General features: G+C 40.4%; 1 protein-coding gene across 2 annotated transcripts in view; it reads right to left on the minus strand.

Annotated features, from left to right (window-relative positions):
• METTL9 (methyltransferase like 9) overlaps window positions 1-15,501 on the minus strand; it is a 47,775-nt gene that overhangs the window by 14,611 nt on the left and 17,663 nt on the right. For both annotated transcript variants that reach the window (XM_044233977.1, XM_044233976.1), the window contains exons 3-4: window positions 15,123-15,332; window positions 8,075-8,259 (exon numbers count right to left, since the gene is read on the minus strand). In XM_044233977.1, coding sequence (XP_044089912.1) covers window positions 8,075-8,259; window positions 15,123-15,332 — 395 coding nt within the window. The remainder of the gene's footprint in view (window positions 1-8,074; window positions 8,260-15,122; window positions 15,333-15,501) is intronic.

The following is a 15,501-nucleotide window of genomic DNA, read 5'->3' on the forward strand; positions in this document are numbered from 1 at the left end:
TACATGTGCAAATATGCATATATGTGTAACTGACACACAAAAGTAGAAATTAAACAATTGGTTCAAAAAGTCATAGAAAGAGAAATGTTAATGTTTTCTTCCTATAATTCAAAGTAAACGGTCTTGTGTTCTCCTGGGTATATAGCTCTGTTCTGAGACTCCTGGCTTGGATGAAATAAATGAATTTCTATACGAGATGGCAAAAAAAAAAAAAAAAGTAAGCACTAACTACCCAGGTGAATGGAAAGTGTTAGATTAGATCATTTACTTTTCATTTCTGGGAGTCATTACACTTTGGTACTCCCAGGGCTGAAAATACACTGTTCTTTGTGTAACTTAACTAGCCGATAAAATCCCTGAGATAAATTAGTATTTGATTTAGAATAAGCCTTACCCAACGCAACAAGGACGGTGTTTCCAAGATTACTGATTAAACTGAAATTGGGATATACTTTCCTTTGGGAAAGCAGTTATTTTCCCTGAGATCACACAGATCAGTTACTGATGTATATATTAATATTCCTTCTTTTATTTATCCATCTAGAAAACAACGTCTATTGGGTGCTAGACTATTACCCAGTAAGAGGTCCTTCTTTCATGCTGCTCTTGGGGTCACAATGACCTTGTCCTTCCCTAATCCCACCTTGTTCACACTCTCATGCTCTTGCATATGTTGTGCCCTCTGCCGGGGAAAATGCTTCTCAGATACAAACACAGCTCAAATGCTACCTCTTAATGAAAACTTCTATGACCTCCCCTAGAAGTTAATGGGTCTTCCCTTCTCTATACCCATAGTACTTGTCGTAATTCTTTTCAGACTATCCTGCCATTGTCTGCTTATATCTGTCTTCTGTATGATTCTGCAAGTATCTAAAGACTAAAAGCAAGTTTTTCATTATCTTTGTATCCCACGGTAAAAACTAGCACTGCCCGGTAAAAACTAGGCTCTCCAATACCTTTTTTTTTTTAAAATATTTTATTTATTTATTTGACAGACAGATCACAGGTAAGCAGAGAGGCTGGCAGAGAGAGAGAGAGAGAGAGAGGGAAGCAGGCTCCCTGCTGAGCAGAGAGCCCGATGCGGGACTCGATCCCAGGACCCTGAGATCATGACCTGAGCCGAAGGCAGCGGCTTAACCCACTGAGACACCCAGGCGCCCCTCCAATACCTTTATATGAATACACATGAACACTGTTTCTACAAAAAAATATTTTTTCAGCATGTCAACTGAGATATGAAGCACACTCCACTCCCTAGCCATCAACCCTCGACCCTCACTGTAAGCAGTGTTGGTTGAATCCTTGGCAGTAACTGTCGTTCTAGCTGAGCATCTAGAATTTTCATTGGAAAAAATTAAACTATAGCTTTCTGTTTAGATTTGAGTTTCCCATGACAATGAGAAGAGAATAATACTGAAACAATTCCCAACAGGAGGGAAAACCAGAAAGATGTGGCTCTGGGGTCTATTCCACACCCTACCCTCTAGACAAGGGCACTTAAACCACAAACTGAAAGAGGTGAGCAGGACTTTTTTTTTTTTTTTAAAGATTTTATTTATTTATTTGACAGACAGAGATCACAAGTAGGCAGAGAGGCAGGCAGACAGAGAGGGGGAAGCCGGCTCCCTGCCGAGCAGAGAGCCCAATGGAGGGCTCGATCCCAGGACCCTGGGATATGACCTGAGCCGAAGGCAGAGGCTTTAACCCACTGAGCCACCCAGGCGCCCCGAGGTTAGCAGGATTTCCAGAGTAAGTAATTTCCTCTTCTCTGCTACATCAGACCTGAGTCAATCAGGGACCCTTAGATCATAGGCAAAGAGTGAAGATTCTGTGGGATCAAGTCACACTAACCAATGGGCAGTGCACACTTTGAGACAAAGTTGCGATGCCTAATGAAGTCATCAAATTGTGACAGTTACTGTGAGAAGAGTGATGTCTCAGACCTGAAGGACACATATTTCAAATATTTCAATACTGAAGTACTATGAACATAGGATTAATAAAGCCACAAACAAAATCAAAGTAAAAGGACAGAATGGGATGACCTAAACCTAACACGTATTAAATTATCAACACTGAGACACTCTCCTATACATTAGACTCTTTAATACTCAGGACGAACCTTGAGGTAAGGATTAGCCCCACTCGTAGAGATGAAACACAACCTTAACAAGAGGCCCATGTTTCAAACAGGCCTCAGAACCCAAGCTCTTTCCATGCAGCAGTCTTACCAGTCTTGCTTATTTCTCTTTAGACTTACAATGGGAGTTTTAAGACTAAATATGCCTAATTTAACTGGAACAATGGCCCTGTAAGAAAGTAAGAAAGTTCCAAAGGCTACTTCTCAACAGGCACTGGCCTCGCTGGTTTCACAGGAGAATTCTACCAAACTTTCCAAGAACAGAGAACCACATGCAATTTAAAGTGTTCCAGAGCATGGAGGAAAAACATCCAAATTATTTTTTTACAAAGCCAGCAGAATACTGATACCAAAACATGACAAAGATAACACCCTCCAAAAAATAAAAGATGAGATATAAATCAATCATTAGTCATCAATATTTTGCTAACATATTCATTTAGAATTTTTATAAATACAATCTGGCAATGCATTACAAAAAGACTATCCCATCTAAGCCCGGAAATGCAAGGGTGGATATACAGTATACACATACTAATAATTTAACAAGTCAAAGGAGAAGAAACGGAATGACTATCTCCGTTGATGTTGAATATACAGGTAACAAAATTCAATAGCGATTCCTGACTTTTTAAGCTCTTAATGAAACAAGATTTAGAAGATGATTTCAAGCCAAACAACAGCAATCTCAAGCCAAAAGACAGCATCATATAATAAAGTAGAAATATTCTCATTAAAGTAAAAAATAAGATAAAAATGTCTACCATTTTAAAAAACATTTTCTGGAATTAACTACCATTTCATTTGGACAAAAAAGTCTAAACATGGAAAGTAAGTAGCAAAACCACGTGTAGATGTATCAGGGAAACGCAAGAGAATCAATACAGAAACTACTGGAGACACTAAAATAATTGAAAAATGTGAAAGATTACAAAATTAGTACAGACACAAAAAATGAACTGCTTGGGTCTGTACACCTACCATTCATTCTAAACTATGATGAAAGAGCCATTTGCTACAACACAGATGAAACTGGAGGACAGTATGGTAAGTCAAACAAGCCAGACACAGAAAGATAAATACTGCTGATCCCACTTACAGGTGGAATCTAAACACGTCAAACTCGTAGAACCAGACGGTAGAACAGCGGTGGCCTGGGGCTGGAGGGTGGGGAAAATAAGGAGACACTGGTCAAAGGGCACAAACTTCAGTGACAGTCAGTTCTGGGGATCTAACGTACAGCATGAAGACTATAGCAAGAAACCCTATACTGCACGTCTGAAGTTTGCTAAGAAATAAAAAACCAAAAAGCTCTTAAGTGTTACCACACACGAAAAAAGGGTAACTACGCGAGGTGATGAATGCATTAGACCGCAGCAGTAATTCGCACCATGTATGCATATTAATCATCAGGCTGCATACCTTAAATACATATAATTCTTATTTGTCAATTTCCCAAAAGCTGGGGATAAAATTTAAAAGTTAAAAACCAGGGGGTGCCTGTGGCTCACTCAGGTCATGACCCCAGCGTCCTGGGAGTGAGCCCCACATCGTCAGGCTCCCTGCTCAGTGCGGAGGTTTGGGTCTCACTCTCTCTCGACCGCTCCCTCCAGCTTGTGTTCTCTCACTCGCTCTGTCTCAAATAAACAAATAAAATCTTTTAAAAATAAATAAATAATAAAAATAAAATTAAAGCACCCAAACCCATCCCCAATTCCAGATGTCCCTTTCTTGCTTTTACAGTTTATTTTCTCTGTAACATTCATCACCAACAGCATGCCATTTGTTTCCTTTCTTCCTCACTAGAACGAAGCTCCATGAGGGCAAGGGTAACTGTGTTTTCCACTTGCTGTATCCCCAGCATCTAGGCACTCAGTAAATACTTTTAAATGAATGAAGATATTCTGTGGCATAAGAGTACCAATTCCCTTCCACCTTCATTGTAAGCTCAGTCCAACAGTGTAAATGTGCTCAGGGCAGAGGACTCTCTTCCAGACCCAGAGAGTGTGTCACAGACCCCTCACCAGTTGCTGCTGGGCAGGAACACATGCCCCTGCCCTTGACAATGGGCCCTAAAGTGATGGGGAGATTTCTGGGGAAGGTTTCCCTCACTTATTAAAAAAATATATATATATGTATGGGTGCAAATGGTCCTCTCTCTTCAAGATTTTTTTTCTGGTGGGGGGAGTACAATGGGAAAGGACAGAGGGAGAATCTTAAGCAGGCTCCACACGCAGTGTAGAGCCCAACATGGCTCCAACCTTGAGATCATGACCTGAGTGGAAATCAAGAGTCAGGAGGTTAATTGCCTAAGCCACCCAGGTGCCCCTCTCTCCAAGATTTTGGTGTGCCTACACATGACACTTGGCACTACATTAGCCATTTTGTAATTCTAAAAGGAATGCCAATACACTGAATATGAAGAAAGGAAAGTAGGTTTTGAACTTGAACAGAAGAGCTGTATAACAGAATTAATCCAACCATAGAATTGCTTTCCTAAAATAAACTCTTCATTTTTAAAGAGAGAGAGACAGAGTGAGGAGAGTTGGGAGGGGGCAAAGACAGAAGGAGAGAGAGTCAAGAGACTCGATGCTGGGCGTGGAGCCCAACACGGGGCTTAATATCAAGACTCTGAGATCAGGAGCCGAAACAAAGTATTGGCTGACCACCCAGGCACCCTGCTCCTTCTGTTTCTTAAAGCAGAAAGCAGCCTGATCCATACTTACACATGTACAAAGACCTGCTAAGAGTGTGTTCCTTCCACTATTATTTATAAAGCAAACTGCTGGTACCTAAAAGTACATAAACAGTGGCTTCCTCAAGTAAAGTTATATATCCAGTGGTGTGCTGGTAAATGTTTACCAACCACCCTGGAGAGGAGAAAGGCTATGGTGTTTGCCAATTTTCAAGATTTAAGTGCTCCCACCATTGACCATACAATGGTTAGTTTCAATAACAGTCCTGTTCACTGACTATTTCACTAACTTCACAACAATATAATAACCAGCTCTCAAAGACAAGTACCATATGATCTCCCCGACATGAAGAAGTGGAGATACAATGTGGGGGGGTTGGGGGGTAGGAAAAGAAAAAATGAAAGAAGGTGGGATTGGGAGGGAGACAAACCATAAAAGACTCAATCTCAAAAAACAGAGTGAGGGTTGCTGGGGGGAGGGGGGATGGGAGAGGGGGGTGAGGATATGGACATTGGGGAGGGTATGTGCTATGGTGAGTGCTGTGAAGTGTGTAAACCTGGCAATTCACAGACCTGTACCCCTGGGGATAAAAATACATTATATGTTTATTAAAAAAAATAATAAATTTAATTTAAAAAAAATAATAATAATAATCAGCTCTCAAGAGCCAGTAAAACCAGCTCCAGCATACCACTGCTTATATCCAGATGACGATGTAGGTACATATGTGCTGGTAAGAAGTAGTTTTCTAGGTACACTGAAGTGGAAAAAGGCAACCAAAGGATTTACAATGGGATTTAAATAATCAATTTTTTCACGGGCACACAGAGTTATAGTTACAGAGACTATCTTAAGAATATTCAAGAGGCCCGAACAAGACTATGGAACTGGGATGAATGAGGAAACTTTCATGTTACCCTCTTGCTAACTGCTTGAACTCTTTTAACCATGAATTGCATTTTTTATAAAAATTACAGTTTTAAAAAAATTAAACATTTAACAACCCCTAACCAAAACTGGGTCAGCAAACCAAATAAACTGAAATTGGAATTAGAAAGGCACATTTTACATTTCTTTTCCAAATTAACCTAAGTAACAAAATTGCTGTGGTTTGACTTAAAGACAATTCAAAAAAAAATCACAAAAAATCATTGCATCTACAATTGGGTTTTTGTTAAAAAATAGATTGAGCCAAGTATGCCAAGCACACTCTGATATTCTTAAAACAGCCCAGTATTCATGAACTCACATGGCAAGGTCACTTTGCAGTTCACAGTCCTCACACCGTGTCACATGGAAATCATCAGGATCTAATTAGTGACTTAGAAAAAGGAAGCAATAATAGAATGCTGTAGAGCAATCTGCAAAATTTATAGGTCACTAAAGGTCATCCACAGCAACAAAGCTTCTTGTCTCAGGTTTGCTATGTGTCACATGTCAGACTCCTTGGACTCCACAGGCAACTCTGTGCTATGTGCCCACAATCAAGGAGCTTGTTTTCAGGCCTTGTCCAGCTGAATTTCCTCTCAATTTTTAGTGTGAGCAACACAAGGAAATAAAATTCATGGTTAGATTGATGTTTCTTCCCCGGCTCTTCCACCTCCTGCTATGCCAGGAAATAGCACTAACATTCTATCATGTGGTTGCCCAACAGGACACAGGAAACTGGGACCTTACAACCTGATGACTAGTGATTGCAATGCAGAGATGGAGTGGGGACTTAATTACACAGGGAACCGCACTGAAAAAAGGTCAGGTTGCTGAATTATCAAGGACATTTACTAGGGTTTTCACTGTAGTACACACACACACACACACACACACACACACACACACACACACAAAACTTAAAGCAATGTCTTCTTTACCACGACAAGGGATTCTACACCAGGAGTGTAAAAATGAAGAAGTTAGATGGGGGAGGGACACTCAGGTCTACCTGAGCTCTTCCCACGCTCCTATGTCTAAAGAATTTTCCAGGGACGCCTGGGTGGCTCAGTTGGTTAAGCAGCTGCCTTCAGCTCAGGTCATGATCCCAGCGTCCTGGGATCGAGTCCCACATCGGGCTCCTTGCTCAGCAGGGAGCCTGCTTCTCCCTCTGCCTCTGCCTGCCATTCTGTCTGCCTGTGCTCACTCTCTCTCCCTCTCTCTCTCTGATAAATAAATAAAATCTTTAAAAAAAAAAAAAAAAAAAAAAGAATTTTCCATTTCCCCCATCATCAACATAAATCTAAAATCATTTGGTAAATATTAAAGCAAGCATTTAATCTGAAGGGACTATAACCTGAGGGGAGAAAAATTAAGGACAAAAAGATATGAAGGAGCAAGTGAGTGGCAATGATTTACACTGGGTTTCCATGGTGATAAGCAAACATGAGCATTATTCCCTAAGACAGATTTTCACACATATTTATTAACTACAATGCTTGCAAAATAGTAATGGGTTCCCTAAAAATGTCTGCATGCTCTAGGAGTTTTTGAATGTAAGGCTGAACTGGACAGTAAAATGGGAAAACTAAAGATTTTTAAATATTAACATGTATTACTTATACAATAAATAATTTTTTATGTGCACGTGAACTTGTGAAAATGCAAAGGAGAGGCTTAAGTCGTAACTTTCAACATGAGCTGAAATGCAAACCTTGCCAGCTAAAACCATGAGTTAATGTGACTACAACCAGGTCACTGTAAACAGGAAGTTCTATGAAATCAAAGCATTTCTTTTAATATATTCTTCATTCGGTATTGTTGAAGAGCAAGACTATGCAATCAACAAACCAAATGTCACACAAAGAAATGAGACATGCTGGAACACAAATGATCTTTAGAAGGGTAAAAAGATAACAGCATTTATCATTTTGAGAATCTGGAATAAGAGATGTAAAGTGCAAATCAACCAGGACATTCGGCAATATACACAGGTAAACTAAAAGGCATCATTTATTTCTTGACTAGGCTTATCAGCTTAAACAAATGGTTTAGGCTCTATTTAGGAGCAGAAAATATCAACACATTTCAGGTTTTCAATTTCAAGGAAGACCCAGCTGAGTATTCACTATTACCACTGCAAACGGAGTACCAGAGTCCTGTAAAATCTGCAGTAAGATGAGCATTAGCCAAGGTGATATTTTACATGAGTTAACCATAGTCCTTTAACTTCCAGGCTATTCTAAGAAAACAGAATCCCAAACACCAATAAACATCAATGCTGGGTAAGAGGCGACCTGACCACACTTACCGTTTTCCACATAGGGATGAAAGGGTAAAACCAGGGCGAGGATGACCCTGCCTCTAGTTGGCTCCAAGACACTTCTGATATCTTTTAACAAAGTCAGGGGCTGATCACAGCGGTCCAGCAAATTCAAGCAGCTGATGACATCATACTGGAACCCTGTATTCTGCCATTCGTTTATACCAAGCACTCTGAAAACATCAGAAAGAACTTGATTGATATAAACCCCCTGAAAGACATCTTTAAGAATAACTGAAATGCCAGTACACGCTCTATCATTATCTTCTAAATCAAAGTAAATGCAAGATCTTTCCTTTATAATTTATACTTGCAGTAATAAAATGGCCAGGCCAAGAAAAACAGCAACCATATTTCTTTAAATTTAGCATTTCACCTATTTCCAAATCTAGAAACGTATACTTCCTTTGTAAGAACTAATCATGTTTAATATGTATGAAGATATAAAGTGATAAAAAATGGTTATAACTAGGCCATCCAATTCTTTTTTCTTAACCTAAAAACATTTTATTCATTTAAAACTACCTCTTTTGAAGATTATTTTTTTAAGGTTTTATTTATTTATTTGACAAAGAGACAGAGAGAGCACAAGCAGGCAGAGGGAGAAGCAGCAGCAGGCTCCTCACTGAGCAGGGAGCCTGACTCGGGGCTCTATCCCAGGACCCTAGGATCATGACCTGAGCCGAAGGCAGCTGCTTAACTGGACTGGGTGTCAGGAAGAGGCGCCCCTCTTTCGAACTTTAAGCAAAACACAGGAAGTCACCTTTTCTTTTAGTAGCTCAACTAGTGGCTGAGCTCCGGAGAACTGTAAGTTAGTACTTCTAAGCTTAGGAATCAAGGCTAGTAGGGTGCCTGGGTGGCTCAGTCAGTTGAGCTTCAAACTCTTGGTTTTGGCTCAGGTCATGATCTCACGGGTCACAGGCTCGAGCCCCACATCAGGCTCTGTGCTCAGCGACAGGGTAGGGGGATCAGCTTGAAGGATTCTCTCCCTCTGCCTCCCCTCCCTCACCCTCACTCTCTTTCCAAAATGGATAAATAAATCTTTTGAAATACGCCATTAAATTCTTGAACATCAAATGAACAAAAAATCCTACTTTCTACATCCATTGGAATTTAATAATAAAATACAACCTATCTTCCTGTTTTCTATTCCTGGGGTCCCTCCTATTTTTAAGAATGGCTGGGGGTGATATAAGATAATTTCCATTTACAACCCATGGCCTTTGAACATATCTCTGTTCCCAGGAGACAGGTGCCATTTCATAACCTAGAATCTTCATATCTGAGTAACTATATAGAAAACGACAAAGCACAGGACATCCTATGCAAGGATGGGGCACCTGGGTGGCTCAGTGGGTTAAAGCCTCTGCCTTCAGCTCAGGTCATGACCCCAGGGTCCTGGGATCGAGCCCCATATCAGGCTCTCTGCTCGGCGGGGAGCCTGCTTCCCCCTTCCTCTCTGCCTGCCTCTCCGCCTACTTGTGATCTCTGCCTGTCAAATAAATAAATAAATAAAATCTTTAATAAAATTTAAAAAAAACAATAAAACTGCAAGGGAAGAGTGCAGTTAACTTACCACTCTCGGCCCTCAGTCTCTCACTCTCTCCCTCCCTCTCCCTCGCTCTCAGAACATTTCTAAGTCCTTTACAATGTTTCATCCACTGAGAGAAGGAATTCTCTTATCAAGAGTCTTTGTTAACCACACCATTAAGGCAATTCTGTAAATTACTGCTGCTTGGTTATGAAGATCAGAATGTGGCAGGTGAGGCATGTTATGACAGCGGCAGGGGAAAAAAGGAAACAGGAGAAAGGATCTTGGGTAAATAAGTCTCTGATAATGCTGAGTGGGTACAGTAGAGTTATCTTAGAAAATTCTAAAAGTATAATGAGGGCTGTTTTAGGAAACTCATTAAAATAGTGGTATTTGAGAGCATTTTCAAATAGCAGAATAAAAGAAGCACAAACCACTCAGCTGCATCTTCTTTTCGGTTTAGATTTTTTTTATTTTTTTAAATAACTAAAGCCTCCTCCAAAACAACACTCTAACCAACTTCAAGGGACTAGTCAAGACTCTTTTGCTGCTTGAATTAAGAAGGGCATTAGGGTTCCAAACTCACGTTGTTGTACTGAACTTGTAACTGCAATGATGATTTTATTTATTTATTTTTAAGATTTCGTTTATTTATTTGACAGATCACAAGTAGGCAGAGGCAGGCAGAGAGAGAGGGGGAAGCAGGCTCCCCGCCAAGCAGAGAGCCTGATGTGGGGCTCGATCCCAGGACGCTGGGATCATGACCTGAGCCGAAGGCAGAGGCTTTAACCCACTGAGCCACCCAGGTGCCCCTTAATTTAACTTTTAAAAAAAAATTTATTTGACAGAATGACACAGCAAAAGAGGGAACACAAGCAGGGGGAGTGGGAGTGGGAGAGGGAGAAGCAGGCTTCCCGCTGATCAGGGAGCCCCATATGCGGGGCTCAATCCCAGGACTCTGAGATCGTGACCTGAGCCGAAGGCAAACACTCAATGGCTGAGCCACCCAGGTGTCCTTTACCTGCAGACTTTGAAAGAAAGACAAGCTCCTAACAGAAAATCATGGCTTTAACACAGGGACAGTTATGGCTACACATTTAGAAGCACAACTTCTTTACTTCTGTTTGGCGATTTTTCATCTATAAGCTCAGTTCCACCAAGGAAGACAAATGTACTGGCTCCGCTCAAACTACATGTTAGCCCAGCAATGAGACACGTGGTTAAGATGTCCTTATGAGAGCAGGGGAAGAAGTGACTTGTCCCACTCACACTGCAAGTCCCTGGCAGGGTAAAAATGGCACCTTGGAAACGCTCCTAGTGCGCTATTCAGGTCAGTGAACCTGCTGTCCCCAGCTAAGGCAAGACAGAGCCTGACACTCGGTCTGTGAATGAATGCTGCCAGGGTGGTGGGCCGACAGTGAAGGGCAGTCTCCACCACAGTCTCCAACATCTCTTCATTAACAAGAGAAAATAAAGAGGATGTTAACATGAGAAATAGAATTCTTTTTTTTTTTTTTTAAGATTTATTTATTTGACAGAGAGCGAATGAAAGAGAGGATATAAGCAGGGGGAGGGGCAGAGGGAGAGGGAGAAGCAGGCTCCCCACTGAGCAGAGAGCCTGATGAGGGGCTTGATCCTGGGACCCCCTGGGATCACGACCTGAGCCGAAGGCACTCGCCCAACCAACTGAGCCACCCAGGTGCCCGAGAAACAGAATTCATTTTTTTTTTTTTAAGATTTAATTTATTTATTTGACAGAGAGAGATCACAAGTAGGCAGAGGCAGGCAGAGAGAGAGGAGGAAGCAGGCTCCCTGCTGAGCAGAGAGTCCGATGCGGGGCTCGATCCCATGACCCTGAGATCATGACCTGAGCCGAAGGCAGTGGCTTAACCCACTGAGCCACCCAGGCGCCCCGAGAAACAGAATTCTTAACTACAATATTTTCTTTGCAAGAAAAATCCCAAACCTCCAGATAATGGATTAAAGTTGGGCATCTTTCAAATTTACAGTAAAGATCTGTTCTCTGGTATTAAAAATGTACAGACAATTCCTTTTTGATTACCCATGTTTGAAGAATCTATGTGAATTTAACCCTAAACCCATATCCTCACAGCTCTGCATCTTGCCACACCCGTATTTCCTCCATCATCTTACAAACTCCCTTCAGGTTACCTAAACTGATTTTGGCACTAACTTTTGGTGAAGCAGACCACGAAAGGAAAACATATGCTGCCAAAATTTTTCCCTACCAGAGATTCTTTTTTTTTTTTTTTTTTATGTACTGTCACTTCAATTGTGGAACTGTTCAATAGTGCACACAATAAAAAATTAACTGTATAATCCTTTCCTAAGTCTGTGGCTTTTCCAAAACAGGTTATTTCTAACCCTGGAATTACTATTTTCAAGAAAACAAGTTAAAATAATAGTTTATCTTCCAGGAGGATTTAAAATATATTTTACAGAAGAAAGCAATCAGTATTTTGATAAATCCTAAACAAAAAGCAAAACACAAACACTATAAAGAAAAATCATTGTTTTGTTTTAAAAATCAAATCCACACCCTTAAGTTCTACAATCAGGTTCTCTGGCCTGAATAGTGATATCTTGGCAACAAAGAGGAAAAACACAGCTATTTTCTGTGTATCATTTCAAAAATGACAGTCAAAACCTTTATTAAAAAGCCAGTTTTTCATGAACTCAGATATTGAAGAGAAACAGAAAATAGCTAGCTTTCAAGTAAAAAAAAAACAAGGTATTAAGCTACAAGTCTGCTCTGCCATCATGGCTGGATGAACCCTAACCTCAGTAAGATACTACTTCCTCATTAAAATCTCAGACTGTGCCAAAAAACACCACTTCTGTGAATATGTTTATATTTAATACTAATAATACGTGGAGGGAATAGCAACCAGCATGAATTTCCTATTTAAGTCAAACTGCAAACAGATTTTGGCATATGTGCTATACATTAGGGAAAAAATTTAAGCATTTGTTTTTAAAGATTTTATTTGTTTATTTGACAGACAGAGATCACAAGTAGACAGAGAGGCAGGCAGAGAGAGAGGGAAGCAGGCTCCCTGCTGAGCAGAGAGCCCGATGTGGGACTCGATCCCAGGACCCCGGGATCATGACCTGAGCCGAAGGCAGCGGCTTAACCCACTGAGCCACCCAGGCGCCCTTAAGCATTTTTTCGTATGGGAAAAAGTTTACTACTAGGCTACATACCACGTAAACTCCAGATACAATGAATTATTAATTCAAACATCTAAGTTTCACTGATAATTCCATTCAGGCGTTTAGTCTCAAGAAGGGCTTCAATGGCAACCAAGGAACGAAAGGGGCCCGAGTGGGTAGGAGGGAATGAAGATGTTTCAAACACCTTCCTCCCCTCACGCACTTCCAAAACTTTTTAAGTGGAAGGAAAGCACCAGATTAGGAATTTGGCAACATTTAAGTCATTGTTAAAACAAAGGCCAAAACATTCCAAGTTTGGAAATGCTGCATTAATTTCTAATAACTGAAGAAATACTTCAGTTATTACCACACAGGTCCTCCAGGATCTAACCTGAGACGGACTGCTAGAGCTAACGGGGATCTTACAAATCAAGGAGTTCAACCACACGCAGATAAAAGTCTCCTTTAATAGCATCCCTAACAGCTATTTAAACATGGAGAGTGGCAAGGATTTGGATGCTCGAGCCATTAGGAAGGTCAATATCTAAACTCTACCTCAGCTGAGAGATAGCTGTGTATGATTATACCAAAGAGAACATTTACTCCTCTTTCCAGATAAAACCCCATTACATTTGTTGATCATAACCTTCCCTTCTACCCCCTTCCTACTTGGTCTTCTCTTCTCCAAGCTAAACATTTCCATATTTTGCCAATGTTCAATCCAGTCCAGCTCCAAGAGCTACACCAATGCTCTGACTTTAGGGTTACTGTATATGAGCAGAAACAGGTGGATAGGAAAGTGAGTGCATAATTCTTTTCTCCATTTTTCGTAAGGCTCAGCCTGGCTTCCAAAATATCAGAGGAAGCAGGCTCTAATCTCAACTCCTGCATTCTGTACCCAGTACCTTATTCTCCCATTCAGTAGAATCCATACTAAATAGGGGCGCCTGGGTGGCTCAGTGGGTTAAGCCGCTGCCTTCGGCTCAGGTCATGATCTCAGGGTCCCGGGATCAAGTCCCGCATCAGGCTCTCTGCTCAGCAGGGAGCCTGCTTCCTCCTCTCTCTCTGCCTGCCTCTCTGCCTACTTGTGATCTCTGTCTGTCAAATGAATAAATAAAATCTTTAAAAAAAATTAAAAAAAAAAAAAAAAGAATCCATACTAAATAAAGAACACCTTCTTCCTAAGTCTTTCAAGAAGGAGATGGCCTTAAAACCAAGATTTGATACTTCTTGCCCATTAGGATGGCTATTATCAAAAATAAATATATAAATAACAAGTATCGGTGAGGATACAGAGAAACGGGAAACCTTGTGCATTGCTGGTGGGATGTAAAATGGTGCAGCTGCTCTGGAAAATGGTATGAAAATTCCTAAAAAATTAAACATAGTCTTTCCGTATAACCCAGCAATTACACTTCGGAGTATACAACCAAAAGTGAAAGCAAAAACTCGAACAGTTTTTTTACACTCGTGTTCGTAGAAGCATTTATTCATGATAGCTAAAAGATGGAGGCTGCCCATGTGTCCACTGACAGATGAATGGATAAGCAAAATGTGGAATATCCACTCAATGAAGTATCAACCATACTTAAAAAGGAAGGGGACTCTGATATGTGCCACAACATGGATGAGCCCTGAAGACATTATGGTTAGTGAAATAAGCCAGTCACAAGAGGATAAGTAATGTATAATTCCTATTTCTGGTTCCCAGAATAGTCAGATTTGTAGAGACACAATATAGAATGGTAATTGCCAGGGGCCAGGGAAGGGCAGGCTGGTGATCTGGGGAATGAGAGTTTGATGGGTAGAGAGTTTCAGTGGGAAGAACAAAAAGGTTCTAGAGACGGATGGTGGTGCCGGTTACACAACATAAATGTATCGAATACCACTAACTGTACTCTTCAGAATGGTTAAAATGGTAAATTCTATGTTATGTAGTTTACCATCATAAAAAAATTTATTTTTCACTGAAAAATAAAAACAAAAACAAAATCCAAGCTTTCAGAATGTCAGAGTCCAATCAAGGAAAAGTCTCTATATCCGATCTCCCTTTACCAAGAAGCTGTCCCTCCCCTGCCCTTCTCCGTCTATAGTGCCATCTCCTCTAGCCCAAAATGATAATGACAAAAGAAAATGAATGTTCTCTCGGTTTCTACTTTATCGTAATATGGAAAGTTTTAAAAAATTTTTCATCATGGAAAATTGTTTCTAGTTCATATCCTTTATATAATATTCTCCTCATCTGCTCAATTTGGCAGTACATATACTAAATAAGAAGAAATACATCTTAAAACCAAGAAATATACCCCAAACCAAGTCTAAAAATTATACCTGTATTTCTTCTTCTGAAGCTGCCATATCATAGTTTCAGACAGTTCAGTGGCATAAATTTCTTCAAAATGAGGGCTCATGATTTTTGTGACTTCTCCATCTCCAGCACCTAAATCAAGAAGTCTGTGGGTTTTCCAGTCTGGATTAATTTTTAGCAGTCTCTGAAACTGATCTGGTGAAAACACAAACATTGAGCCTCTTCCTAGCAACCTGGAAAAAAAGGGACAAAAATGGAAGAGTCCAGGCAAATTAAGCACCCCCACATACATTCAGAGCAACCACAGTAATTCAGTCCCAAGGGTCTCCTAAAACTACAAAATGTTTATTTTATGTGATTATATGGTTAAATTATGCATTACCTTTTATATAACTTATAGAG

The sequence above is a fragment of the Neovison vison genome, chromosome 14, assembly GCF_020171115.1.
Source record: "Neovison vison isolate M4711 chromosome 14, ASM_NN_V1, whole genome shotgun sequence".
In the NCBI taxonomy this organism is placed as follows: Eukaryota; Metazoa; Chordata; class Mammalia; order Carnivora; family Mustelidae; genus Neogale; species Neogale vison.